General features: G+C 45.7%; 1 protein-coding gene across 2 annotated transcripts; it reads right to left on the bottom strand.

The window, feature by feature from the left end:
* Positions 1-1586: 1586 nt before the first annotated feature.
* Positions 1587-27973, bottom strand: ABHD16A (abhydrolase domain containing 16A, phospholipase). Of its 2 annotated transcripts, none has more exons than XM_073548985.1 (22): positions 27688-27973; positions 26441-26497; positions 26184-26250; positions 25101-25187; positions 24793-24878; positions 24599-24669; positions 23572-23697; positions 23381-23495; positions 23200-23301; positions 13596-13659; positions 13024-13073; positions 11895-12018; positions 11686-11790; positions 11516-11579; positions 10821-10877; positions 10683-10742; positions 10268-10344; positions 9741-9839; positions 7325-7371; positions 4275-7118; positions 3495-3545; positions 1587-1948 (listed from the first exon to the last, which is right to left on the bottom strand). In XM_073548985.1, the coding sequence occupies exons 1-20, from the start codon at positions 27850-27852 to the stop codon at positions 7035-7037; spliced, it is 1707 nt and encodes a 568-aa protein (XP_073405086.1). In that variant the 5' UTR covers positions 27853-27973; the 3' UTR covers positions 1587-1948; positions 3495-3545; positions 4275-7034. The 2 variants fall into 2 exon arrangements, with proteins under 2 accessions (XP_073405086.1, XP_073405085.1); XM_073548984.1 differs by having other exon boundaries at positions 10683-10745; positions 27688-27972.

Below are 27973 nucleotides of genomic sequence, written 5' to 3'. Positions count from 1 at the left end.
TCTGCTGAAAGCTGAAATCTGCAACATGATTTACCAAAACCTAAAATATTAATCTTCAGCCAATCATTCCCCCCCCCACACCTTCAATGGCCCATTAATAAGGGACTGTCCAATTGTGGACAACCCCTTTAATGTGAATGGCGACCATGCAGGATTTTGTTAACCGCGGTCTCTAGGCGTTGAATGTTATATGAACACACTGGGTCTCATATTTAATAATGTATGCAGGCAGATGAAGGGAAGAGGGGAGTGAATTAGGAGGGAGGTTGTTATTGGAAACAGTCAGCAAGCATGCTGTCAGAGAGGCGGCACTCCTCAAATATTGTTAGATATGTGGGTCATTTACAGTCTTTAAAATATAATATGTGCTACATTCATTAGTTAACATTAATGCATATAACAAGAGTGGGTTTGGCCTCCATAGTGATTGATGCATGCGCGCTATCCACACTATAAAAACCGACCCTGTGGGTTTCTATGTATACTTGCTAAAGACCTGCCATAGGTCGAAACATTGTTTGATGGCGGAATAAAACTGGACATATTTGGAATACATCACCCTGGATTGGACACAGTGCCACACTTGTCACCTGGTCGTGTTTGGTATTGCAGTTTAATAAAATTTCAGCCAAAGCCCATTGACAAAAATATACTGGATTTCCACCTTGAGTCCTTCTCACTCCATGATGGAAAAGTACAGCAACCTGTGCTAGGGAAAAAGGACTAAAGAAAAAAAAAAAATATATGGGTCTTGGTTGGAAAATGGTGAAACAAGCCCCATGGTCCGGATATTTTTTTTTTTTTAAGCCATTTATAAAGAAAAATAAAATAAAACATACAAGGGGGAGAAAAAAAAAAACGAAAAACCGCAAAAGCGATAATTGTCTGTGTCCTTACTTCGTTTTAGTTATTCTGTAGCACACTGTCACCTTGTGGTACATTAACGGTACTGCAATCTGATGATCATGCAAATTATTCCCTATATGACCAGTGTACGGCGCCTTGGGACGGTCCCTCAGTATTAAGCTTATTTTTCGTCTTGCAGTATGAGGTTTTTTTTCTTTTTGGAAATCTTCCTATTCATTTCTCTGGGAAATCCACTTTGACATTTAGGCTGGGATCACACATGTAAGGAACACGGCCGCGTCTCGCATGTTAATACCCGGCACTGCCGCCTGCACTCGGATCGGAGTGTGTGGCCACATAGCAATACATGGAGCCGCAGGCTCCGCTCCTGAGTGCCGGGTATTAACATGCGAGACTCGGCCATATTCCTCGTATGTGCGATCCCGACCTTATATTGATTTTGGTGGAAAAAAAAAAAGAAAAGTGCATGGTACCACTTCGATGCAAACCTTGATTAAATCTGCTCCAAAGAAGACATTGACCAAAAAGGTTAAAAAAAAACTATTCCAAAAAACTCCCTGAAAAGCAGAATTTCCTGAAGTGGTTTCTATCTGAAAAGCTCGTTTTTGAACACCTCAAAAAATTTACGGATTGGATTTTTTTAGAAAAATCTGGATTTTCTTGTATTTTATGGATGTAAAAAAGACATGACAAAACATTTTTCTATCAGGACTGCCCTAGAAAATTAAAAGTTGGTGATTTTTATTTTTTTGTGGGTGGGGGAATTACATTCACAGTGTACATAGCTTTTTCAGTATTTTTTTTAGCATAAAATAACATAATCCACTTTTATTCTTCGTAACATAGAACATTCTGTGAGGCCTTATATTACTAGCAGCGGAGGCCTTATTGCCATCACCAGTGAGGTCTGGCCATGGTGTCGATTCTCAGGGCTTCAGAGGAGCCTTTATTCGGAGGCGGCCGGAGGACTCCCTTCTTCAGGAGCCGGGGCGTCAGAGGCGCAGGGCGTGGGCTCATATTCTAGGGTGTCGTCCAGATTATCAGGGCCCAGGCGATAATGGCGGCTCTTCTCTACGGAAACCTTGAAAGAGGAAGGAACGGTAACTCTACAAAGACAATTCTATAGTTTATCAGTATTAAAATCAAATTTCTTCTGAAATTTCCAGAACTTTTGAAGATTCCCTTCACGCCAATCCTACTAGTCAGCCTCCATTGTGCTTGACTCTGTATATGGTGGGAGGAGTACTACTATAATAAAAGCCTATACTGGTCAGGCCCTCACAGGTCCTGCTGGCTCCTCTGTGGATCTTCGGGCACTAGGCCTCACCTGGGGCAACGTGCATTATGTCCTACATGACTGAATGAGGCCTAGTGCTGGAAGAACCAAAGTGACTGGAGGAGCCGTCCGGGACCTGTGGGGGCCTGGGCTAAGATAGGGGACTGTACAAATTTAATCAGAGCGGCAGGGCTCAAACATGGTGGCGTTCTACATCTGCGTTGCCCATGGAAGTTTACAGGCCTACAGGGCACCTCAGGTTGTATTTTTTTCTCTCGTGGTTACTTATAGAATGGGCACGGTCCACATTATGGAGGTGTTCGTGGGGATAATTTGCTACTTTATAAAAGGATATTCCAAATTTAGACAATTATGACTTAAGCCAGAAAGGGCTAATAGATGTGGAGCTGATCTCTGGTGACCCACACCCATCTCCAGAATGGGGGTGCTCTGACCCTTTGTCGCACCTGATGATCCAGGAGAGGACTATCCCGGTGGCCATGGCACACACCATTTTTATAGATGCTATTGAAACAGCCACTGTGTGACTCCCATAGAATAAAAGGGAGAACGCCACAGATGTGCAAGGCCACCTCTTCATTTATCTTCCCCAATTCTGGAGACAAGTTGACTACATTCACACAGATGTCCCTTTTCCCCCCCTCTTTTCCTTGGTTTAGTTTTTTTTTATCCCCCTTTACATTTAAAAAAACAAAATAAAACAGAACATCTGAGTTTTTATATATCCATTACAGGGGAATATTATATTTTTTATTTTTATTGTTTTTTTTTTTATATCTCCATTTAGAAATGTAGTTTAGTTCTTCAGATTTGCGATGTCATTTACCCCATGTGCAGGGCATGGCAGTAGCTTAGATATCCATGGTTACGAACACTCATATAGTGTTACTGGTCATAACCATGGATACCTAAGCTACAGTAATGCCACGCACATGAGGTAAATGACATCGCGAATCAGGAGAACTACACTACATTTCTAAATGGGATTTGCTAATAATATTATAACTACAAAATATTGGGATAGATCTTGGAAATGTGAACTTTAATTGCCAACAAAGGTTTATTGAAACAACAAAAGCATGAAGAACAAAGTCTGTCGTCCAGGTTTCATCCATTCTATACGGACCCCCACAATGAAGAGAATAGGACGTGCTCAGAGTCTGACAGAGCGGACACACGGATCAATGTGTATATGGATCAATGAATCCATGGGTGTGTGCTCACAAGACCCCACAGCATTAGAATATGTCCACAGTGCCTTAACCCTTTATGGCATATTCCATGGACACAGCACAATGAATGTGAAAAAATAAATAGAGGAGACCCCCACCTCATTGTCAGAGCTCTCTGCAGCCTCCATTTTACAATCCGGAGTTTCCATCTGGAAGAACAGTGCAGGAAAAAAAAAAAAAAAAAAATCAAATATTCACTAGGTATTGATACAAGCAATTCCTATTTTATCTGCAACATTACAATTGCAGAAATAATATTATATATACACATGTTCTTACTAAGAGCACTTTCACACATAGCAAAAGTTTTAAGAACAGATATGGACAGAAAAAAAAAAAAAAAAATCAAGACATGAAGTTTTTTGGTTATTTTTGTGGGGGGGGGGGGGGGTGGCAGGTTTTTTTTTGGTGAAGGAGAATTATAGTTGATAGCGGGTGGCGCTGTTGCATTATGATCTATATAAAACAGGTGATATTTAAGTGGTTAAAAGTTGTACTGAAAGAGGCTTAAAACAAAATTTAAAAAAAGCTCAACATTAAGTGGGAGCAAAACGCCTCAGAAAAGACAAATCTTTCACTAAAGCACAGCAACAATAAGTGCAACGGGTAATATGAGATCAAGAGGGAAAAGTTCCCCTTTAAATCAGAACATTAGTGTTACAGCTAAGCAGGTTTACTGGACGCTGTCCAATAACAAGTGTCAGGGGCCTCCCCCAGATGATGGGTATAGTAGTACTTTGCTAGCCCTGGTGGCTCACACACAGCACCCACCTTCCAGGTCAGTATTGTTGTCCCAGGCCCCCAGGAAGTGGCTCAGGTTTTCTAGCCTGGGGTCGTTACCTTAACGAGTTCACTAATTGAGCTAATTTAGCACTCACACCCATTCTCAGGAGCGGGTATTCATCATGTGGCTACTACTCGCACGACCTGATTGACCGTTCCCAGTTTGGTCATCACATGGGGTCAATCCAGAATGCCATAATCATGTGCCCGAGATTCCAGGAAAAGCCGCAACTGACGCTGCGTGTGATCCGTGAACACAAGGTGACCTGGAATACAATTTTTTATTCATCAATTTTTTTTTTTTTTAGACGATTTTTCCACCATACACCGAAAAATCAGGCCCATAGGACATCACCATATTGGTTCTGTAGACACGATAATAGTGTCCTATGGTAATAGTGCTAATGTAATACTGCTGAAAAGTAGCAATGCTCCTAAAACCGTATTCACACTGCATGTCCCCTTTTTTATTTTTTTGTTATTCAAGCCATGGCCAAAATCGCTCAATCAAATCAATGGGTCATTTAACAAAAACAGCACTTGGATGCTTCTGTTTGGAGGTTTGTTCTTGTAGATGAAAAATCCACATCCAAAAAACACTTCTAACATACATGTAGTTTTCTGCAGTTTTGATCCTTTTTTTTCATAGTGTTTTTTGCTTCTAAGTCCACATCAAAGAGGGTTTTGAAGCAGATCAAGCCACCTGAAAAAAAAGAAAAAAAAAAAGAAAAACCAGTGGATGAGGATCTTAGAAATCGATAGTCTCAGGAATTTCAGGAAATCCAAGTGTCAGGAACCGGTCAAATCTTCAAATACCTGAGATCTGGTAAGCTTCAAGAATCACCAAGTTTTGGAGACCTCAGGAATCATGAGTTTTGGGGACTATAGGAGTCATCAAGTGTCACTTCCAGAATCGCAAGTTTCTGAGACCTCAGTAACCTTAGGAATGACCCAGTCTTGGGGACCTCAAGAATCACAAGTTATTGAGACCTCTAGAACTTTAGGAATCACAAAGTCTTGGGGACCTTAGGAATCAAGAGCCTCAGGAATGACAAAAGCTTGGGGACCTCAGGAATTGAGAGCCTCAGAGACTTCAGGAACTCTAGAAATCAAGTCTCAGGGACTTCAGGAATCCAGAGGCTCAGAAATAACCAAGTCTCAGTAGACCTCAGGAATGGCCACATCTTGGGGATCTCAGGCATGACCAAGTTTTAGGGACCTCATGAATCACAAGTTTTTGAGACCTCAGGAACTTTAGGAATCAAGAGCCTCAGGAATGACCAAGACTCAGGGACCTCAGAAATAGAGTGTAAGGCCAGCGTCACACTACCATAGAATACGGAGGAGTGCTATGCTAGAAAACATTGCATAGCACTCGGACCAGTGTTAATCTATGGGGCAGCTCACATCACCGTATTTTTTCTCAGGCGTATTCGACGTGCGTGTAAAATCGCAGCATGCTGCGATTGTACGCGTATATCGTCCAAGACTCGCCAATGCAAGCCTATGTGTGCGAGAAAAACTCAGATACCACACGAAACATTCGTCGAGGTTGTGACAAATACGCACATATTTTCCTCATTTCAGTCCATTGAACCATTAAATTCAATGGGAAAAATCAGTGAGAAATGTAAAGCTATACGGATACATAAGTGTGAGAAAATTACATTGCAAACGCATTATACACAGATGACCATACGGAGAACACTTGTGCGACTCTCAGCAGGGAGACACGGACCGATTTTCCATAAGTTTAGTGTGACGCCGGCCTAAGAGACATCTGGAACTTTAGAAATCAAGTGTCTTGGACCTCAGGAATCAGAAGGCTTAGGAAAATCCAAGTCTCGGGGGACCTCAGGAATCGAGATGCTCTGGAATGACCACATCTCAAGACACCTCAGTAACTTTAGGAATCACCAAGGCTCGGGGACATCAAGATCCTCAAGGAACTTGAGGAATCTAGTCTAGGGGACCTCAGGAACTTCAGAAATCACTTAATTCCAGGGACATCAGTAATTTCTGATCCATGGACCCCAGAATCTTCAAGGGCTCAATGCTCTCAAGTACCTCAAATGTTTATGAGACCCCACTACTCTAGCCCAGGTAAAGCTCAAACTGTGCTCAACAACAGCAATCTGAAGACCTGCTTTCCATTCCCATACTAATCTTTCTTTTTGAAAACCACTTCCCTTAGAGCCTAGAAACAGAGATTAACACCACATTATGGAGGACATACACATGAATTTATTGAGGTCCTAATGGATGATGTCAGATGAGTGATGGTGAAGATCATTTACGGAATGTATGAAATATTTGACCTTTATGAAGTCCTAGAGAACACAACACATTTATACTTGTCCACCATGGTGGCTAAAAACATTTCTCCATCGCGGTACAGTATGGAGTCTCCAGGGACGTTCCCAGTAACTTCACAGTCTCTGGCAACGGTGACTCAGTGGTTAAATGCACACGGACAGTACAGGCTTATGAAGGAGACAAAATCTAAAAATGGCCTCTGATGGGCCAACGAATCCCAGGAAGGTAGAGAAACCGTAGAGTAGGTCAGTGGTAGGACAGGGACATACATTTTGTACAAGAATGATTCACATTTTAATAGCGGCGTTTGAAATGCTCATCACTTCATCCATTCAAGCTCGTTCTCAACCCATTTATTATCAAAAAAAAAAACAAAAAAAAACAAAAAACAGTAGTCCAGAGAGGTACGAGAGGTGCAGGACAGGCGGCGGCGTCTCTCCCTCATCTGCGTTAGCTGCCAGTCACGGGATGGAAGAAGGTTACAGCAGGTAGATCCAGCCAGAGACAGCGGTGCCACGTCCAAGGGACACAATCTGGGATTAGATACTCCAGGGCATCTGGAAGAAGCTGGCTGGGAGGGGGGTACAGTGTGTGGCTTCAAAGCTACTCAGATACTTCTGTGCCTGTGGAGAGTAGAAGAGGTTACAAGCGAGCAGAAGACCAGCACATACATTTGTGGTAAGGGGAGGCAGAGTGGGAAAGTAACTATTGGTGCATATGAGCTCCAGGGCAGAAGGTCATAAGCCTAGTAATGTGAAGGAGCAGAAAGGGGTCGTCCAGCCATAGAGACATGGAGGGGAAAGGTGAGGTGACACGGTGCCATACATACCAGATATAGAGCCAGCTGCTGCCGTCCTTCTGTGCTCATCTCCTCCCCTAAACAAAGAAGGCAATCAGCTCAGTCTTCTGTGCACAGTAATGTCTGTCTTAGATACAGTCACACTACACAGACAAGACTCCTCACACCCAATAGGGAGCTGCAGAACTACGGGATCCAGGTGCTGCATCTGTTACACCTTCCCAAACAGGCAAACTTAATTTTTGCACATTTTTTTCCTACTTTTCTTCCACGAGCCATAATTTTTATTTTTTTGCCCCCATCGTAGGATAAGGAGAGCTGTGGAGTCAGTCGCTGAGTCGGAATCAGTGTCTTTTTGGTGGAGTTGGAGTCGTGGAGTCAAGGAAATTGAGGAGTCGGAGGTTTGACTTTTAGACTCCACCGCTCGGAGTATAAGGACTTGTATTTTTGTGGGACAAGTTGTAGTTGTATGTGGTCCAGTGACTGGGGTCATTCACAACTAATAATAATCTATATATAAAGCCAAGTGTGTGTGTGTCTGCGTGTACCATGATGTCAAAGGTTGCCATGGCGAAGATGATGTCATATTGGGTATATGGGCACGGAACTATGGGACGGAGGATATGTGTGACGGGTATATGGGCACGGGACTATGGGATGGAGGATATGTATGATGGGTATATGGGCACGGGACTATGGGATGGAGGATATGTATGTTGGGTATATAGGCACGGGACTATGGGATGGCGGATATGTATGATGGGTATATGTGCACGGAACTATGGGACGGAGGATATGTGTGACGGGTATATGGGCACGGAACTATGGGATGGAGGATATGTATGATGGGTATATAGGCACGGGACTATGGGATGGCGGATATGTATGATGGGTATATGGGCACGGGACTATGGGATGGAGGATATGTATGATGGGTATATGGGCACGGAACTATGGGATGGAGGATATATATGATGGGTGTATGGGCACGGGACTATGGGATGGAGGATATGTATGATGGGTGTATGGGCACGGGACTATGGGATGGAGGATATGTATGATGGGTATATGGGCACGGGACTATGGGATGGAGGATATGTATGATGGGTATATGGGCACGGGACTATGGGATGGAGGATATGTATGATGGGTATATGGGCACTGGACGATAATCACTATAATTTGCTATAACTAACCACAGTTAGTTACCATGCCCGGGCAACGCCGGGCTCTTCAGCTAGTAATAATAATAAAAAAAATAATGAGTATCATTAGCCATGAATGAACCCACTCACTGCACAATATAGTGGGATAAAAAAAAAAAAAACCAAAAAAAAACACAGAAAAAGAAAAAAAATTCCAAGTGTGGTGAAATAGTGAATGGTGAAAAATCCACAGATCCAACTTTTTTTTTTTTTTTTTTTTATTTTGTTTTGTTTTTATGGTGGTAAAAATAGCCTGACAACAGTTATTCAATGTCACGACGATCCCAAACTTGACGGCTTTTTTTTTTTTAGTTAAAAACATTTTTAGTTTAAAAACATTCAGGACTATGTACGAAAATAAAGAAATAAAAATTTGTCTCCATTTTCCAAGAACTATAACTTTTTTTTTATATTTCTATCGATTGAGCTGTGGGAGGGCTTTACTTTTCCCCTGGCGAGCTGTAGCTTTTTTTCTAGTTTTTTTTTTTTAACTATTTATTAATCTTATATTTTTATAGATCTGTCTTTTACACATGGGACAATACAATGGGACAATTTTTTCTTCTTCTTTATTTTACGTTAGGGAAAAGTAGGGTGATACAAACTTTTTTTTTTTTTTTTTTTTTTATTACTTTACTTATTTTTTCACCTCTATAGAAGACTAACCAATATTCACCGATTTATTTGGGAAAATTGCTCACGGTGCAACTACCCAATATGAGGAATGGTTCCTAAAACATTAAAAAAAAAGTCGAGTCTCAATTCTTCTCTCCTGTCTCCCAACAATCAATCTTTGGTCGGGGGTCACACTTGCGTTGAATACAGATGAGTGCTATGTGATAAAACATTGCATAGCACTCGGACCAGTATTCATCTATGGGGCAGCTCCCATCACAGCTTTTTTCTCTCCCGTATTCTACGAGCGAAATTGCAGCATGCTGCGATTTGCACCGACACTCGGCAGAGTCTTGGCTCACTCGCACTCATATAAGTCTATGGGTGTGAGTGACACAGCGCACATCAATCGGATATCATCCAAGTGATGTGAGATATACGCTGACCCCGGCAATGGAGGAGATGCAGAAATTCATTTCTTCGCCTCCTCCGCAGATGTGCTCCGATCCTCTCTATGCGAGATGCTCAGAGCACAGTCGCATGACACTTGGCTCTCGCATCCAATGCCATACGCTAGTCTGACCTCGGCCTTCCTCACCAGGTGTCAGAAGGGTTGAAGGACTTACCTACACTCCATGGATATTGTTCCAAGTTCTCTGCTTTGTATGACTGTAGGACAGACAGACACCAGTCCTCTTCTACCCCATACTGACTCAGTACAGAATCTGCATAATACAGAACAAAGAAAAACATTAAAGTAGAACAAAATCTTTACAAAGTCTGCTGTAAAATAGTGCTGCTCTGAATACCAAGATCACCAGTGATTGCTCAAAATATTGTGCACAAGTGCAACTCCACCCGCACGGCTGCGCAACTGCAGTGTTTGGTCTCATTAGAAAGTCTATTGGTTTATACTCTGTAGAAGTGCTTTGCTGAAGCCATCACAGCAGTCTTTCCAGCAATCAGTGAGGGGGTCTCAGGAACTGAAACCACACTTTTGTACAGGTGGTCACTTAAGGGAATATAATTAAAAGTTTTTACAAGTTATTTTTAAGCACAGAAAGTATAAGAATCACATAGCGAGGATGCAGGCACGAGTGATCACACCGGAACGCAATATAATGGGCAGTGGGACGTTACAGGAGAGGCTCACCCGCATCCTCTGGAGTGGAGGTGGACAGCCACAATCTCACCGCTCTCCGGCCATCTTCTGTCATCACATTTGGGAAACTGCAGAAAAGAAAAAAAGAAAAACAAAAACCATGGTCATCGATAAAGTGATATGTCTGTTATCCATTAAATGGACATTTATCACCTACAGAATAGGAGCTAAACGTCTGATCGCTGGGGGTCCCATTCATCACTATTACAGGGGCCACAGCCCCGATACTGAATGGCGGAGGGGTTCAGCATGTGGTGTCTATGGGCTGATAAGATGCAGAGCATTATACTCAGCCGTCATCATCAGTCCTACAGGCCGCTCCTTCCATGTTCATCCTGAATGGGGTCAAGCACCAAGTAGGACTGGGGTCTTGGGATATAACGTTATTACCTATCCTTACACTCACCGATGCTGCAGGAGACTGAGGAGGAGATCATTGCCTCTGTTTGATGCAACATCCTCTGGGCTGCTGGAAAAATAAAAAGACCCAATGAAGACGGCCATGTTTATGTTAAGCTCTTAAAGCTCAATCCCATATACTTACGTGGTTGTAATGATTTCATCCTTTGTTCTTCTTATTAATAATACAGGACCCTGATACCTTGAAAAAACAGAGCGAGATTTTTTTTTTTTTTGCTAGGAGCCTCACCCACAGAGGTGCACGACCACAAATCAGCAATAGGTCAGAGAGAGAATGAGGAAAAGTAGGTCTGTTCCTTCATAAGAGTTTTCTTTGCCCTCTACAGGATTGAAAGGGCTATACCCATCCTAGTAAGTGACGACAATTCTGGGATATGTCATCGCCAAATAATAGCAGGGAGTCCCACCGATCCAGAGACTGAAGGCCACGTTCACTATTATAGAGCCAAGCGTGACAGCGCACGACCCCAGCGCAACCACGCATAGCCCCAGCACACAGGACTCATTTTCAGGAACAAAGGGGGTCTTAGCGGCATGGTGTCTCGTTGCTCTCAACTCCAATGAAGTGAGTGGGGCTGAGCTTTTTGGAAGAAAGCGGCCTTTTTTTCCTAAATCCAGGACAACTTTTCTATAATCAATGACTTGGGCTCTACAGCTGAAGCGAGCGATTATAAACCAATTATTTAGGTTGTACCCTCTAGGGAGAATGTAACCTCTAAACTGGTTCCCCGATGTCGCTAGTTACCGCCTTGGGGGGGGATGAACGCCTGCACTAAGGTCAGGTATCACGCCCTCCTCCTGGCAATCTGGCCCGGTTACCTGCAGAGCTGCTCTGCGTTATTAAGGTTTAGATACTTCCGGACAGTTCTGGTCACCAGTCCCCCTGTTGGGGGGGGAAAAAAAAAAAAAAAAAAAGGGAGGAGGATTAACTTTGCATAGAATAGATCCTAGTGTGACTACATCATATAGATGTAGGAAATATTTCTTACTCCAACTTTCTGGCATCACTTTCAAGGCAAGAGGGACAAGGTCATCAAAGGAGGCATCGAGGACGACGGCGCTGATGTCAGGATAGGACATGGCGGCCCACGTGGCTGTAACACACAAAATCCATGAGTCATTTCGAGTTTATATATCCGATATACGCTGCCTCATTCCTAACATTTCTGTTCTATGTGCTGGCGCCCCCCTCTCGCACCTGTGAAGCCCCCGATAGACCAGGCGTACACAATGATGTCTTGCAGCTTGAAGCCGAGCTGGTACACAGCATACTGCACCACGGCATCCATGGCGTTCGCTTCGTTCTGAGGAAAAGGTACTCCCTATGGAGAAAATAGAACAAAAAAATCCTATAGGAGGCATTTCACAGATTTCCAAATCACAGGCCGGTTGTGAGAGCCCTTCTTCGAGGTTCAAATTGGGGGCTCCACCTAACTTCACTCCACATGGGTCTTTCCAACAGATGATTACCACCCTGTGTCATTTTACACGGGTGTTGTTTCTCAGCCTTTACTATTAACCCTTGCGCACCCATATATTGCACCACCTGTGCCTTGCTTTATGGGCTTATATCCTTGGCACTGTGCTACACTTTTTTTATGTAAGCTGCCTAGGTTATCATAGTTATAACTCACTTGTATGTATTTTTTCATATTCAAGTATTGTGCGTGGTGTGGTCACATGCGGTCCATTGTACTGAGGCCCAGAGGTGCATATACCAACCATTATCTAGCAGCTTCCATCCTGCACAAGTGTTGCATATACAAACAAATGTTGTGCACAGGTTTATTCCAAATGCTATGCTGTTTGTATGACCACTAGGTCTTTATATTCTACTATTGTGGAGTTTTGTGCTAGGTGGTTGGCCCTATTATGAGCCTTTCGTTCATTGGTGTTGTCACGTGTGACCAATTTTAATGTTTTTAAATGTGTTTTGCATACTTTTTGTGCCCAATAAACTTTAACATTTGTACGCTATTTCCCTGTCTCTGGTGATCCCCTTTTATGGCCTGTGCCCTTCTTCTTTGTTTTGTGTGACTTTACTATCATCCCTATATATCTCCCTGTGGTGCCCCCGCAATACTTCTTGTGTGAAATTCAAGTTTATGGCAACTTATTAAAGGGGGTGTCAGTCCAGAAAATACTCCATAGGACAGGTCATCAATTTCAGCACAGCGAGAGCCCACCACCCTCATCTGTTAGATGGAAGCACCTCTGCCGGCTGAATTGATCAGAGCTTCTTGCAGCTCCTATTCTTTTTAGTACCAAGCCCCAAAAAATTTAGAGACAGCAACAAACATTGGCTCAAACACTGATCCGCAGCTTACCGTACTGCCGGCAAATCCAGGATGATTCCAGCCGAGGACGGAGTAACCAGCTGCAATACAAAAAAAAAAAAAAAAAAGAAAAAGAAAACAATGGACCAATAAACACAAATAAATATGCCGATTACAGCAACTTCAGTGTTGATCCCTCATAGAGTCTAGACCGTTATTAGCTGCCCGTAGGCATCCATGGTGTCTGATCATGGCGATTTTGGTGTGACTGGCCTCATGACATCTGCTGAAGGATCGGGTAGCTCATTTTCAAAATGTCCGATCCGTTTGTTCTGAGAGGAGATAAGCAGCTGCCTGAAGGGTGGAAGGGTCGTACTGCCCTCTCCCCAGTGGAGTGTACATTAGAAAGGGATAGCTGTCTGCCGAGCAAGCACGAGCCCTACAGATAGCTGCTCATCCACTTCCCCGATTCTGCCTGCTCCCACCAATCGTAAAACAGTGCTCCGAGGCATGGGGAAATATTTGGTTTTGACAAAACTCGGAACTGCAGAGTGTGTACTTTGCAAATCATCAATTTGACGCTGACGAATAGATGAAGAAACATGGAGTAAGCGTTTACTGACCATCGAGAGGAGTGGAAATGCAGCCGACCTCATAGAATCCAGCGTTGCCCTCGCAGCAGATGACCTGTCCGGAGAAAGATATGACACATGACTCTCTATCCAGGGGCCGAGGACTAGAGACGGAGCGTGGGATCTGCAGCCATGGTCCACATTACTGGCACCGTGGAGTATTCAGTACAACATGTGAAATAGCTGCAGAAACACTAACACCTCGGCAGGAAAAAGGACAGTGGAAAACAATGCAGTGTGGATAACTCCTTCACAGTCAGGCAATTTTTCATATTTCTATTTATTTGGAACGAGAGAGAAAGAGAGAGAAAGAGAAAGAGAAAGAGAAAGCGAGAGAAAGAGAAAGAGAAAGAGAAAGCGAGAGAAAGAGAAAGAGAAAGAGAAAGCGAGAGAAAGAGAAAGAGAAAGCGAGAGAAAGAGAAAGAGAAAGCGAGAGAAAGAGAAAGAGGAAAGCGGAGAGAAAGAGAAAGAGAAAGCGAGAGAAAGAGAAAGAAAGAGAAAGCGAGAGAGAGAGAAAGAGAGAGAAAGAGAGAGAAAGAGAGAGAAAGAGAAAGAGAGAGAAAGAGAGAGAAAGAGAGAGAAAGAGAGAGAGAAAGAGAGAGAAAGAGAGAGAAAGAGAGAGAAAGAGAGAGAAAGAGAGAGAAAGAGAGAGAAAGAGAGAGAAAGAGAGAGAAAGAGAGAGAAAGAGAGAGAAAGAGAGAGAAAGAGAGAGAAAGAGAGAGAAAGAGAGAGAAAGAGAGAGAAAGAGAGAGAAAGAGAGAGAAAGAGAGAGAAAGAGAGAGAAAGAGAGAGAAAGAGAGAGAAAGAGAGAGAAAGAGAGAGAAAGAGAGAGAAAGAGAGAGAAAGAGAGAGAAAGAGAGAGAAAGAGAGAGAAAGAGAGAGAAAGAGAGAGAAAGAGAGAGAAAGAGAGAGAGAGAAAGAGAGAGAGAGAAAGAGAGAGAGAGAAAGAGAGAGAGAGAAAGAGAGAGAGAAAGAGGAGAGAGAAAGAGAGAGAGAAAGAGAGAGAGAAAGAGAGAGAAAGAGAGAGAAAGAGAAAAAAAAGAAAGAGAGAATATACAGTATATACAGATTAAGCGCCCACAACCTAGAGGTGGAAACAGGGCGGCACCGACAGACATACAAGCCACGAGAGAACAGACTGTGCCAGCACTGCCAGCAGGGGGCTCTGGAAGATGAGGTGCATTTCCTGCTGCACTGCAACAAATACTCAGCAGTGAGGGACTCCCACTTCCAGAAACTTACCACCCATACCCCAGACTTCCCATCCATGGACGAGGAGAGGAAACTCTGCATCCTGCTGGGGGAAGAAGAATCAATGGTGGAGGTCGCCACCCAATATGTCACCACATGTCATAAGATGAGAGGAACTAAAGACCTCCAAATGGACAATCACTCCCCATCCCCACTACCCTAATCCACTCCCCTGCCACACTTCTTTTCTTGCTTTGGCAACACTAATTGTATTTTGGTCCTGCCAATAAAGCCTATTTGAATTTGAAAAGAGAGAGAAAAAAAAGAGAGCGAGAGAAAAAAAAGAGAGCGAGAGAAAAAAAAGAGAGCGAGAGAAAAAAAAGAGAGCGAGAGAAAAAAAAGAGAGCGAGAGAAAAAAAAGAGAGCGAGAGAAAAAAAAGAGAGCGAGAGAAAAAAAAGAGAGCGAGAGAAAAAAAAGAGAGCGAGAGAAAAAAAAGAGAGCGAGAGAAAAAAAAGAGAGCGAGAGAAAAAAAAGAGAGCGAGAGAAAAAAAGAGAGCGAGAGAAAAAAAGAGAGCGAGAGAAAAAAAGAGAGCGAGAGAAAAAAAGAGAGCGAGAGAAAAAAAGAGAGCGAGAGAAAAAAAGAGAGCGAGAGAAAAAAAGAGAGCGAGAGAAAAAAAGAGAGCGAGAGAAAAAAAGAGAGCGAGAGAAAAAAAGAGAGCGAGAGAAAAAAAGAGAGCGAGAGAAAAAAAGAGAGCGAGAGAAAAAAAGAGAGCGAGAGAAAAAAAGAGAGCGAGAGAAAAAAAGAGAGCGAGAGAAAAAAAGAGAGCGAGAGAAAAAAAGAGAGCGAGAGAAAAAAAGAGAGCGAGAGAAAAAAAGAGAGCGAGAGAAAAAAAGAGAGCGAGAGAAAAAAAGAGAGCGAGAGAAAAAAAGAGAGCGAGAGAAAAAAAGAGAGCGAGAGAAAAAAAGAGAGCGAGAGAAAAAAAGAGAGCGAGAGAAAAAAAGAGAGCGAGAGAAAAAAAGAAAGCGAGAGAAAAAAAGAGAGCGAGAGAAAAAAAGAGAGCGAGAGAAAAAAAGAGAGCGAGAGAAAAAAAGAGAGCGAGAGAAAAAAAGAGAGCGAGAGAAAAAAAGAGAGCGAGAGAAAAAAAGAGAGCGAGAGAAAAAAAGAGAGCGAGAGAAAAAAAGAGAGCGAGAGAAAAAAAGAGAGCGAGAGAAAAAAAGAGAGCGAGAGAAAAAAAGAGAGCGAGAGAAAAAAAGAGAGCGAGAGAAAAAAAGAGAGCGAGAGAAAAAAAGAGAGCGAGAGAAAAAAAGAGAGCGAGAGAAAAAAAGAGAGAGAGAGAAAAAAAGAGAGAGAGAGAAAAAAAGAGAGCGAGAGAAAAAAAGAGAGCGAGAGAAAAAGAGAGCGAGAGAAAAAGAGAGCGAGAGAAAAAGAGAGCGAGAGAAAAAGAGAGCGAGAGAAAAAGAGAGCGAGAGAAAAAGAGAGCGAGAGAAAAAGAGAGCGAGAGAAAAAGAGAGCGAGAGAAAAAGAGAGCGAGAGAAAAAGAGAGCGAGAGAAAAAGAGAGCGAGAGAAAAAGAGAGCGAGAGAGAGAGAAAAAGAGAGAGAGAGAAAAAGAGAGAGAGAGAAAAAGAGAGAGAGAGAAAAAGAGAGAGAGAGAAAAAGAGAGAGAGAGAAAAAGAGAGAGAGAGAAAAAGAGAGAGAGAGAGAAAAAGAGAGAGAGAGAGAAAAAGAGAGAGAGAGAGAAAAAGAGAGAGAGAGAGAAAAAGAGAGAGAGAGAGAAAAAGAGAGAGAGAGAGAAAAAGAGAGAGAGAAAAAGAGAGAGAGAAAAAGAGAGAGAGAGAGAAAAAGAGAGAGAGAGAGAAAAAGAGAGAGAGAGAGAGCAAACCAGCAAGGAGTCAACTGGGCAGTGAATGACTTTAACAACATCCTATACACCATGGCAGAGCTAGCAGGCATCAGAAGAACCAACCCCAAGAAACCAACAAATAAACAAGGCCAAAAATGGTTTGACAAAGAATGTAAGTCACTACGCAACTCCCTAAGGGTAGCCTCAAACCAAAAGCACAGAGATCCAAACAACAGGGACCTAAGAGCGGCCCATGACATCCTACAGAGGCAATACAAACGCACTCTCAGGGAGAAAAAACAGAGGCATATCTGCCAAGAACTACAGAAGCTTGAGGACTCCCTCCAGGACAACTCATTCTGGGAGACCTGGAATCATATCGGCACAAAGCCCAAGCAGAGCACCCTCCACATCCAAAATGGCAACATCTGGCACAGCTACTTCAAAGGCCTCTACAAGAACATACCAGAAGAAGACCTAACCCCAGAACAGAAGCACCTAACCACTAAACTCAGAGACATGGAGGAGACAATCAAAGACTTCCAAAATCCTCTGGACATACCAATCAGTGTGATGGAAATAAAAGACAGTATCAAATTTATGAAATGCAAGAAGGCTGCGGGCAGTGACGGCATCCTGCCAGAGATGATCAAATTCAGTTCCCCAGATATACATGCAGCACTGGCAAAACTATTCACCCACATCCTGAGTGCTGGCTACTTCCCAAAAAGCTGGAATCAAGGTCTCATAACGCCCATCTACAAGAATGGAGACAGATATGATCCAGCAAACTACAGAGGAATATGTGTTAACAGCGTTCTGGGAAAACTATTTAACAGCATTATTAACAAAAGGATCATCACCTTCCTCACCCAGCGGGTCACCCTCAGCAGAAGCCAAGCTGGGTTCCTGCCAAACCATCGCACCACGGATCACATCTACACCCTGCAAAGCCTCATCAAGACCCACATCCATAGAAAAAAACAGGGGAAAATATTTGCATGTTTTGTGGACTTCAAGAAGGCCTTTGACTCAGTGTGGCACCCAGGTCTGTTCCTGAAACTCCTGGAGAGCGGAATAGGTGGCAGAACCTACGACGTCAACAAGAGCTCATACACTGAGAATCGGTGCAGCGTGAAGGTGAATGGAAAGAGGACGGCCTTCTTCCGGCAGTGCCGTGGGGTAAGACAGGGCTGCAGCCTGAGCCCAACTCTAACATCTACATAAATGGACTGGCAGCGGCCCTGGAATCCTCCTCTGCCCCAGGTCTCAGCCTACACGACCGAGAGGTGAAGATCCTGCTGTATGCAGATGACCTCCTGCTGCTTTCCCCAACCGAGAGAGGCCTCCAAGATAGCTTGGCCGTGCTGGAAACATTCAGCACCACATGGGCACTGCCCATCAACCAAAAGAAGACCAAAGTCATGGTGTTTCAAAAGAGGAGTTCTAAAGAAACCTCCACTTCCTCCCTCACACTAAATGGTGCCACGCTAGAGAAGACAAGCAGCTATACCTACCTCGGTCTGGAGCTAAGCCAAACCGGGAGCCTCAAGCAAGCAGCAGAGACCCTGAAAGGGAAAGCATGCAGAACCTTCTATGCCATCAGAAGACAAATGTACCACCTCAAACCACCGGTGAGAGTCTGGCTCAAGATATTCGACAGCGTCATCACACCTATACTGCTATATGGCAGCGAGGTATGGGGTCCAGCAACCTATCCAGACCAGAAAAAGTGGGATTCCAGCCCAACCGAAGTCTTCCATCTGGAGTTCTGCAAATATCTCCTCCAGGTACATCGCAGCACCTCAAACATAGCCTGTCGGGCAGAGCTGGGCCGATTCCCCTTATGGCTCACTATACACAAGAGGGCGCTATCACACCAGGCGCATATACAGAACAGCAACCCCAGCTCCTACCATCATAAAGCCCTGCTGAGCCAGAGCCAAGAGCAAGCCAGGAACCTCGGCAGCCAGCTCAACCAAAGTCAGCAACACACCCTAACTAAAGCCCAAATAAAAGAGATCTCAGAGAGCTGCAAGATGCAATACATAGAGGGTTGGAAGAGTGAATTGGAGAACTCCCAGAAACTCACCATCTACCGGTCACTGCGGAGGGACTACACACTGGCTCCATACCTGGAAAGGCTACGCCACCCCAAAGACAGGCAGACCCTGAGTATATACAGATTAAGCGCCCACAACCTAGAGGTGGAAACAGGGCGGCACCAACAGACATACAAGCCACGAGAGAACAGACTGTGCCAGCACTGCCAGCAGGGGGCTCTGGAAGATGAGGTGCATTTCCTGCTGCACTGCAACAAATACTCAGCAGTGAGGGACTCCCACTTCCAGAAACTTACCACCCATACCCCAGACTTCCCATCCATGGACGAGGAGAGGAAACTCTGCATCCTGCTGGGGGAAGAAGAATCAATGGTGGAGGTCGCCACCCAATATGTCACCACATGTCATAAGATGAGAGGAACTAAAGACCTCCAAATGGACAATCACTCCCCATCCCCACTACCCTAATCCACTCCCCTGCCACACTTCTTTTCTTGCTTTGGCAACACTAATTGTATTTTGGTCCTGCCAATAAAGCCTATTTGAATTTGAGAGAGAGAAAAAGAGAGAAAAAGAGAGAGAGAAAGAGAGAGAAAGAGAGAGAGAGAAAGAGAGAAAGAGAGAGAGAGAAAGAGAGAAAGAGAGAGAGAGAAAGAGAGAAAGAGAGAGAGAGAAAGAGAGAGATTTTCTCTACCGGCAGCCAGACAGAATTGGGGGTTAAATCACTACATGGCGGATCCGTGGGTAGAAAAAAACGTTGCAGGGTCCGTCCGGTCATGTCAGCAGACGCCAAAATCTTGGCGGATCCGCTGACATGCGGATGCAACGGACGACCATCAGTCAAAATCCGCCGATAATGCTAGTCAATGGGGAAAAAAAAAAAAACGGAAAAATGGCAGATACACTTTTTCTCCAAAACGGCGGATTTTGACTGATGGTCAATAACGGATGTGTGAAACAGGCCTAACTAGCTGTACGTGTGATCATACGATGGGATAGGTGAAATACTGCGCCACATATGTAGTGCAGGGCCTATCAGTCACCTTCGCAGTGGAATCTGATAGGCTACGGTATGTGGTAGCAACCCCTCAGCCCCCTATGGTCGCACTAAATGGGTGACAATGGGTAGAGTGAGGGAGCCCTCTGTCAAATTCCTGTAGACGACTGATGAAACCAAATGACAGCTCCCTACAATGCAAACTAGTCAAGCCTATGGACGGCAAAGTGAAACCTATAAAAGGAAAGTGCCCCCCACCTACAGGGACACATAGTGGATGGTCCATACGGTGTGGGGCTGCTTTGCGGCCCTTTGAGACTACAAATGGGCTTTTCAGAGCGATTTCTGCACCCAGCTTAGACTCCACAGGGTGAAAGAATAGGAAAGTTGTCTCTAATCTTTATTACCTGATGTTAGAAATACAGTAGTAACGATTAGACGTGACCTTCCTGGTTCCTGTAACCCCGGCGGTGCGGATGGCGGCGCTGCCTCTGAATGTGACATGGAGCAGAGAGATGACTCCATCCCTGCCGGCGAGAGCAGCCCCGGTCCATCTCCTGCTGAGCCGAGCACTAATCACCAGGTGGTACATTGGCACTGACCTTGGGCGCCAGTCACCAATACACAGTGTATGGCAGATGCCTGCAAGGTACTGCACTCTTGCTGCTGCAGAACTACCGCTCCTATCATGTATATGCTGGAAGTTGTAGTCCCACCAGTGCTGACTGATGCAAGAATTAAAAGTTTGTATTTGTTTTGCAAAACTGCCCAACCAGCACGGACTACGGAGAGAGGTCTGTAATCGTGTCCATGACATATACGGTGCTTCAATGGCGCCAATAACGTTCAGCACAATTGTAATGTGTAGTACATAAATGCTCATATAGAGGCCTGCAGCCGCAGAGTGACCAGCAGCAACATTCACAGAGACCCACCACACCAGACCCCTCCAGAGGCCAGCAACCACTCATTAAATGAAGGGAGAACCTGTCAGGAGAAGAGATTGCTACAGCGCTGATTTGGGGAAAATAAACGTCCACATTCACCTTCCCGGCTGGAAACTCATTTTCTAAGCAAAGGAAAACCTATATACAGTGGGGCAAAAAAGTATTTAGTCAGTCAGCAATAGTGCAAGTTCCACCACTTAAAAAGATGAGAGGCGTCTGTAATTTACATCATAGGTAGACCTCAACTATGGGAGACAAACTGAGAAAAAAAAAATCCAGAAAATCACATTGTCTGTTTTTTTTTCATTTTATTTGCATATTATGGTGGAAAATAAGTATTTGGTCAGAAACAAGCAATCAAGATTTCTGGCTCTCACAGACCTGTAACTTCTTCTTTAAGAGTCTCCTCTTTCCTCCACTCATTACCTGTAGTAATGGCACCTGTTTAAACTTGTTATCAGTATAAAAAGACACCTGTGCACACCCTCAAACACTCTGACTCCAAACTCCACTATGGTGAAGACCAAAGAGCTGTCAAAGGACACCAGAAACAAAATTGTAGCCCTGCACCAGGCTGGGAAGACTGAATCTGCAATAGCCAACCAGCTTGGAGTGAAGAAATCAACTGTGGGAGCAATAATTAGAAAATGGAAGACATACAAGACCACTGATAATCTCCCTCGATCTGGTGCTCCACGCAAAATCCCGCCCCGTGGGGTCAGAATGATCACAAGAACGGTGAGCAAAAATCCCAGAACCATGCGGGGGGACCTAGTGAATGAACTGCAGAGAGCTGGGACCAATGTAACAAGGCCTACCATAAGTAACACACTACGCCACCATGGACTCAGATCCTGCAGTGCCAGACGTGTCCCACTGCTTAAGCCTGTACATGTCCGGGCCCGTCTGAAGTTTGCTAGAGAGCATTTGGATGATCCAGAGGAGTTTTGGGAGAATGTCCTATGGTCTGATGAAACCAAACTGGAACTGTTTGGTAGAAACACAACTTGTCGTGTTTGGAGGAAAAAGAATACTGAGTTGCATCCATCAAACACCATACCTACTGTAAAGCATGGTGGTGGAAACATCATGCTTTGGGGCTGTTTCTCTGCAAAGGGGCCAGGACGACTGATCCGGGTACATGAAAGAATGAATGGGACCATGTATCGTGAGATTTTGAGTGCAAACCTCCTTCCATCAGCAAGGGCATTGAATATGAAACGTGGCTGGGTCTTTCAACATGACAATGATCCAAAGCACACCGCCAGGGCAACGAAGGAGTGGCTTCGTAAGAAGCATTTCAAGGTCCTGGAGTGGCCTAGCCAGTCTCCAGATGTCAACCCTATAGAAAACCTTTGGAGGGAGTTGAAAGTCCGTGTTGCCAAGCGAAAAGCCAAAAACATCACTGCTCTAGAGGAGATCTGCATGGAGGAATGGGCCAACATACCAACAACAGTGTGTGGCAACCTTGTGAAGACTTACAGAAAACGTTTGACCTCTGTCATTGCCAACAAAGGATATATCACAAAGTATTGAGATGAAATTTTGTTTCTGACCAAATACTTATTTTCCACCATAATATGCAAATAAAATGAAAAAAAAACAGACAATGTGATTTTCTGGATTTTTTTTTCTCAGTTTGTCTCCCATAGTTGAGGTCTACCTATGATGTAAATTACAGACGCCTCTCATCTTTTTAAGTGGTGGAACTTGCACTATTGCTGACTGACTAAATACTTTTTTGCCCCACTGTATATGTAACAGACACTACTAGTGGCCTGTCGGACCCCAGGTAGCGCACCGAACCTCCGCGACAGCCCAGTGCCACCACTGTGTGCTTCACTACTTGTTCTTCTGTGCCTACCACGCCACTGACACCAAACACGAAATCTGGCGCATGCCCGGCTCTGCACGTGAGGTATTCTCCCTTCTGTCTAGTGATGCCTTTGCCAAAAAAGGGGATATCATGTCTACATCAGGCAAATACAGGATGTCACAGGAGATACCAGTGAAGTAGCAGTGCAGAAGAGTAAGCACATGGGGAGGGGTACTAGGCAGGGATTAATACACATGACCAGCATCGGTCCGTCCCCTCCCAAGCAGCCTTCGCCGGCAAGGATTCTGGTTCTCCCCCCGGTGACCTTCGCCGGCAATGGTCCCCCCCTCTACTCATGGGCAGACTTGCCCGCAATAATCCCCCTCTGCACCCTCGTCAGCAATATTCCTCCCCAGCACCTCGGCAGTGATGGTCCCCCTCCATAGCACCTAGGAAGCCTCACCGGCAATGTTCATCAACCAGTACCTTGGCAGCAATGGTCCCCCTCCGCACTTGGGCAGACATGCCAGCAATAATCCCCCTCCGCACCCTTGCCGGCAATGTTCCTCCCCCAGCACCTAGGCAGCCTCACCGGCAATGGATCCCCCCACCTCCATCTCAGACGGCTTCCTATAGTTATAGAGGTAGGCCTTCCAGGAGGAGTAAAGAATTGACCGGTCTCTGCTGGAGGGGTGTTGTGTAGAGAGTGTGATAAAGGAAACCAGATACGCTTCTCACCAGCTTTGACCCGGTGTGTTGTCCGAAGCTCCTACGATCTACAAACATGGTGTCGATTTCATTTCCGTCACACGCCAGCAGCTTCGCTCGCTTCCCATTATACTACGAGAAAGGGAACAGACATGAGCAAGGACCGCCGGCATCACAGGTGTACGTACAGCGGCCGACACTGAACACTCACCTCCTCTACCAAACGAGCCTGTCCCTGCAATAACATGGGCATGAGAGCCTTCTGGAGGAGGTAGACCGAGCCGGGGTACAGCATCCGTCTGCCGAACGAGTGCGCCACAACGTAACTGCAGGAGAATCTCACATTACTACACACAAGTCTTCACCTTTCCACCCACAGTCACAACCTGTGACGTTCCCCACCTGATGATCTGACACGGCAGCTTCTGCACCTGCTGGAAGAAACCGTCAGCTGCGCCTCGTGTCCGGGGTTCGGCCTTAAGTAACGGTACACCTCCTCCAGCCAGGCCTAAACTCTTAGGATCTTTGCTGATAAGAGATAAGAAAGGTTTAAAGGGGGTTAGTCCCTTCTTCATGGAAGGACACAGTCGGATAGTTCCTGTAACTACAAGCACTTTTGCAATTTACTGCTTAATAAAATTTTCAGTTGTTCTTGAGATATTAACACATTTCTTTTGTTTACAGTTTGCTGCTGCAAGTTTCCTAGGTGGTCGGTTTCCTAGGCAACGAACTGTAAACAGAGAAAATCTTTAATATCTCAAGAACGGGTGCAAATTTTAATAAGCAGTAAATCGCAAAATTGCTTGTTTTTACAAGATCTATCCATTAATATCCATCTATGAAGACTGGAATTACCCTTTTAAAAGGCACTCCCTGCTTTACAGGCCATGCCATACATTTCTGATACCATGTGTGAACCATGAGTAAGACCTTCTAGGTCAAAACGCATTGGTTGGAGACCACCAGAGACCCCATCTGCCTGTATGTCCTTATTCATACTTTTTTCTTGTCCGATTTTAAGAATTTATAATAAATGATGAATTTTTAACTGAAGTCCAGCGCTGGAGATTCTATCTTTTATTTTGCTTCAGTCAACGCCCCTGATCAAGGTGACTCCGTGCGCAGGAGGATTATGGATCACAACTGAGACTGGTGAGCTGACCTCCCCTTATTTTCCCTATCCTTCTACAACTATACATTTCTGATAGGTGCAAGTCCCTGAGGTATGATCCTATGTCGGAAGCAGACTCCAGTCTTCAGCACATGCGCTGCTCATTCTTGTCTCTTCTATGGGAGTCCTCAAATAGCCGAGGAAGCAGGGGTGGCAATTTTAAGGACTCCCTTAGAAATGAATACCTATGGGTTCTTGTAATAGGCGCAGGTACTGGAGATATCACTAACAATTTTCTGCTAGTTTGGGGGGACGTACCTGCTGGCTTCATCCCATCGGAAATCCACCGGCCAACTGCGGAAGTCAAAGTTGAAATTGGACAACATTTTCTGTGCGTTGGAAAAAAAAGGGACAGATTGTAAAATGGACGCCAACACCTCCCGGATTTGTGAGACAGACCCCGATTGTGAGCTGTTCCCCACATCCCCAGCACATCACCGAGCCGGCATTACCTTGTTCTCAGGACAATCATCCATTTTGGTTCTCTGTAAAATGCTAATAAACTGGATATACTGAGGATTGCTCCATCTGCCCAACCCTGGAGAGAGAAACCGCATACGTCATGAGCTACAACCCCATAGCCAAGGGGCGTGCAGCCCCCACAATGCCGCCATATTAGATACTCAGGGTGGGGGGGGGTTAGGGTTATGTTCTGTCTACAGGGCCGAGGGCTCCGTGTATACGACCGCGCCGTCCCACCAGCAGTGCTGGTACCTCAAAGACCCCACAGTACGCGGGATCTGTTGAAGAAGGGTCTCACCTCTTAAACACGCGATTCCCGCCAGCAGGAACATGAGGGTCAGGCCGTACTGTGCGAGAGGTATCAGGCGGCTCGGAGTCACATACCCTGCGGAACAGAAAGAGTCAGCCGTAACCGTACAGGTCCAGACGACAACATTCTACGGTCAGAAAATAACGGCACATCCGCAACATGAGAACGTTCCGTCCGCCAGATCCACAGGGTGCTGCAAGGATGACCGGGCGCAAACATGGTGTCAGATCAGCAATGCACAAGCTCAACAGCTCCCCCATAAGTGCAGTGAGGATGGAGGCCTAGGAACTTTCCACCGTGTGATTGCTCGTAATATAAACTGCAATACTCTCCAGTGCACAGTGAATATCCGATCTCCTATGGTGCTAACACTCACTAGGTGCCATGGGAGCACCAAGATGGCGGTGACGTAGGTCTTTCAGAACCATTTACATGTCACGGTCAGAGCGTAGGGGTGGCATTTCAGTGGTAAAACATCAGCGATCGGCGCTCAGCTGTACCAGTTAGGAGGCAAGCGCCGGCTGTGTAACGCAGTCTGTATCCGCCCTGTATGGAGCGATCTCTGTATACATCCGCACACGGCGGAGGACGGACAAATACATTATATGTCGGAAAGGGCGCAGTCAGAAGGGGGTACAAGTCACAACAAGAAGATGGGAACACAGTACTCGGACTGGCCGGCGGCTCTACCCACCCAAGCGTTAAAGAATGTGTTTATATGCATCTGCCATGCCCGGGTGGGGACAGCCGCCGGCCAGTCCGAGCACACCCTTCCCATCTTGTTCCGATTCATACTGCACCCTCATAGTAAAAGAATAAAATACAAAACGGCAAATTTTGGTGGAATTCATTCTTGCACAGATGGACCAAGATGCCTCAATCTCCTATGGAGCCCGTGGCGATTAGTAAAGGTGAGGCATCTTAATCCAGGTCTATTCAGGTTAGGGACGGACTTGTTAAAATTGTGGCAAAAAAACAGGGTGTATGATGCCATAGAAGAGAAACCCACCACAAAGATATGACCTTAGAGGGGACATTGGTGGGGGTCCGGGAGATTCCGGTGCTACCTACCTTTTCTATACATATAGAAGGCAACGAGGGGCGAGGAATAGTACGAAATGGTCCACAGGACGGAGACCTGGGGGAGAGAGCAGCAGCTTAGGAACATCAAACAAGAGAAAGCCTCACATCAGCAGCTCCTACAGCCGGGCACCAGGGTATGAACGTGGCCCAAACTGGCGATCACCGCAGGTCGGCATATAACGAGACCACACTGAGCCCCCCAGAGCTGCAGGAGCCCCTATGCCCTATGGGGGGACAGCACTTACCCATGCCAGGATGCTGTCTGTGTGTTTCTCCAAAGCTTTTGGTTGATAAAACGATGCCTGCAAAATAGAAAAATAATTAATTTTTGGGGTCCATGACATTGGTGGCGGCCGAAGCTCTTAAAGGGGTTAATCCCACCTTCTCTTGATGGTAAAATTGACAAAGTTCAACTTTGCAAGTTGCTAAAATCTTCCCTGTTCTCAAGAAATTCTCTACAGTTTACTACTTGTGGCCAAAGTTACCGTCCACCTCTGCAGTCCATCAGCAGTGGACACGGAGCGCAGCACTTGCAAGCTCTCTGCTGTAGAAACTGGAGATGGCCGGATCCAGCGATCTCCAGCGCCCTCCGAAAGCTGCCAGACACAGCGGTACTCATGAGAGCACAGTTCGGGTGAGCGGCTCATACTGCCGATCCGAACTGTCAATCATCAGGAGGGCACCGACCCCGGAGAGTAGAAAGCCGGGAGGTAGAGGAGCGGCGCGCTCCTGATGGAAGAAGAGAAGACAATCCCTGCACACGGCTTGTCCTCCGACATCAATCACAGGAAAGGGCCACCACATCAGCACCGGGTCACAGGGCCCCTTGTGACGGGGCGGTGGTGCCCGTGTGTGACCACCCTACTGTCTATAGGTGCGGAGATCACACAGGGGACGGGGCAGTCGGACCCCACGTTTTAGACATTATACTGGAAACATATTGGGAGGACGGCCCCTTTAAAGGCTCGTACCCAGATAATCCATGGAATCAAGGGTTAACTTCCCAACGGTCCCAGGAATGGGGAGGTCTATGTGAATGAAGCGAGGGGCACAAGCTGGGGTTCTGCTATAATCAGAGGGGGCTCTGCAGTTGCTGGGGGTCCCAGTAATCAGGAAGTCATTCCTTAGCCCATGAATAGGGCAGGGAACGTTCCAGCCACTGGGAACCCTATCGATCCGGAGAACGAAGAGCCCCCTGTGAATGGAGGTGCACCCGCTATCATTAGAGGGGTCTCCACTGATCGTGGGGGTGCCAGCAAGCATTACGTTACTCCGTGGCCCATGGATAGGAGGGAACCACCAGGCAGAGCCCCCTATAGTGGGAACCGGACCCCCGCCATGTTCCCAGCTCCGCTTGCTGTCATAGACTGATGACCGGCTGTATTCACTGACGGCGGCAGAAGAGGAGCGGGGGGGGGAACCGAAAGAGAAAGTGGGAAGGGATGCGACAGCACCGGGAGCGGCCGGCACCGGAGGGGCGCCGATCTCTTACCCAGGAGCTCTCGGAGTCTCCTTCCTGCAGGGGCCGGCCTCTCCCGATCGCCGCCCGCCCGTTCACCCGGTAAACCCGATAGAGCCGCGGTCCCCGGATGCACAGGTAGAGCAGCCCGAAGCCCCGGATCCATCTCCGCATGAGGCCCTCGCCTCCAGCTTCCATGTTTCCCCCTCTCACAGACCCGGATCAGACCGGACCGTTAGGAGGAAAGCGGAGACAAGAAGCGGCAGCCCGGACGTGACTGACAACTGCATTCACCAATCACAGCACAGCAACAAAAGAA

The sequence above is a fragment of the Dendrobates tinctorius genome, unplaced genomic scaffold, assembly GCF_039654945.1.
Source record: "Dendrobates tinctorius isolate UK_male_01 unplaced genomic scaffold, ASM3965494v1 ptg000158l, whole genome shotgun sequence".
Classification (NCBI taxonomy): Eukaryota; Metazoa; Chordata; class Amphibia; order Anura; family Dendrobatidae; genus Dendrobates; species Dendrobates tinctorius.
This window is presented reverse-complemented; position numbering and strand designations above follow the sequence as displayed.

Bases quoted from the DNA above. Each gene is read 5' to 3' on its own strand.
- ABHD16A (XM_073548984.1), bottom strand. From the start codon at position 27,852: ATGGAAGCTGGAGGCGAGGGCCTCATGCGGAGATGGATCCGGGGCTTC. The intron at 23,302-23,380 runs GTGAGTGTTCAG...CCTTTCTCGTAG, and splicing joins AGGCTCGTTTGGTAGAGGAG to TATAATGGGAAGCGAGCGAA. The intron at 10,878-11,515 runs GTAACCGGGCCA...TGTTTTTTCAAG, and splicing joins AACGCAGAGCAGCTCTGCAG to GTATCAGGGTCCTGTATTAT.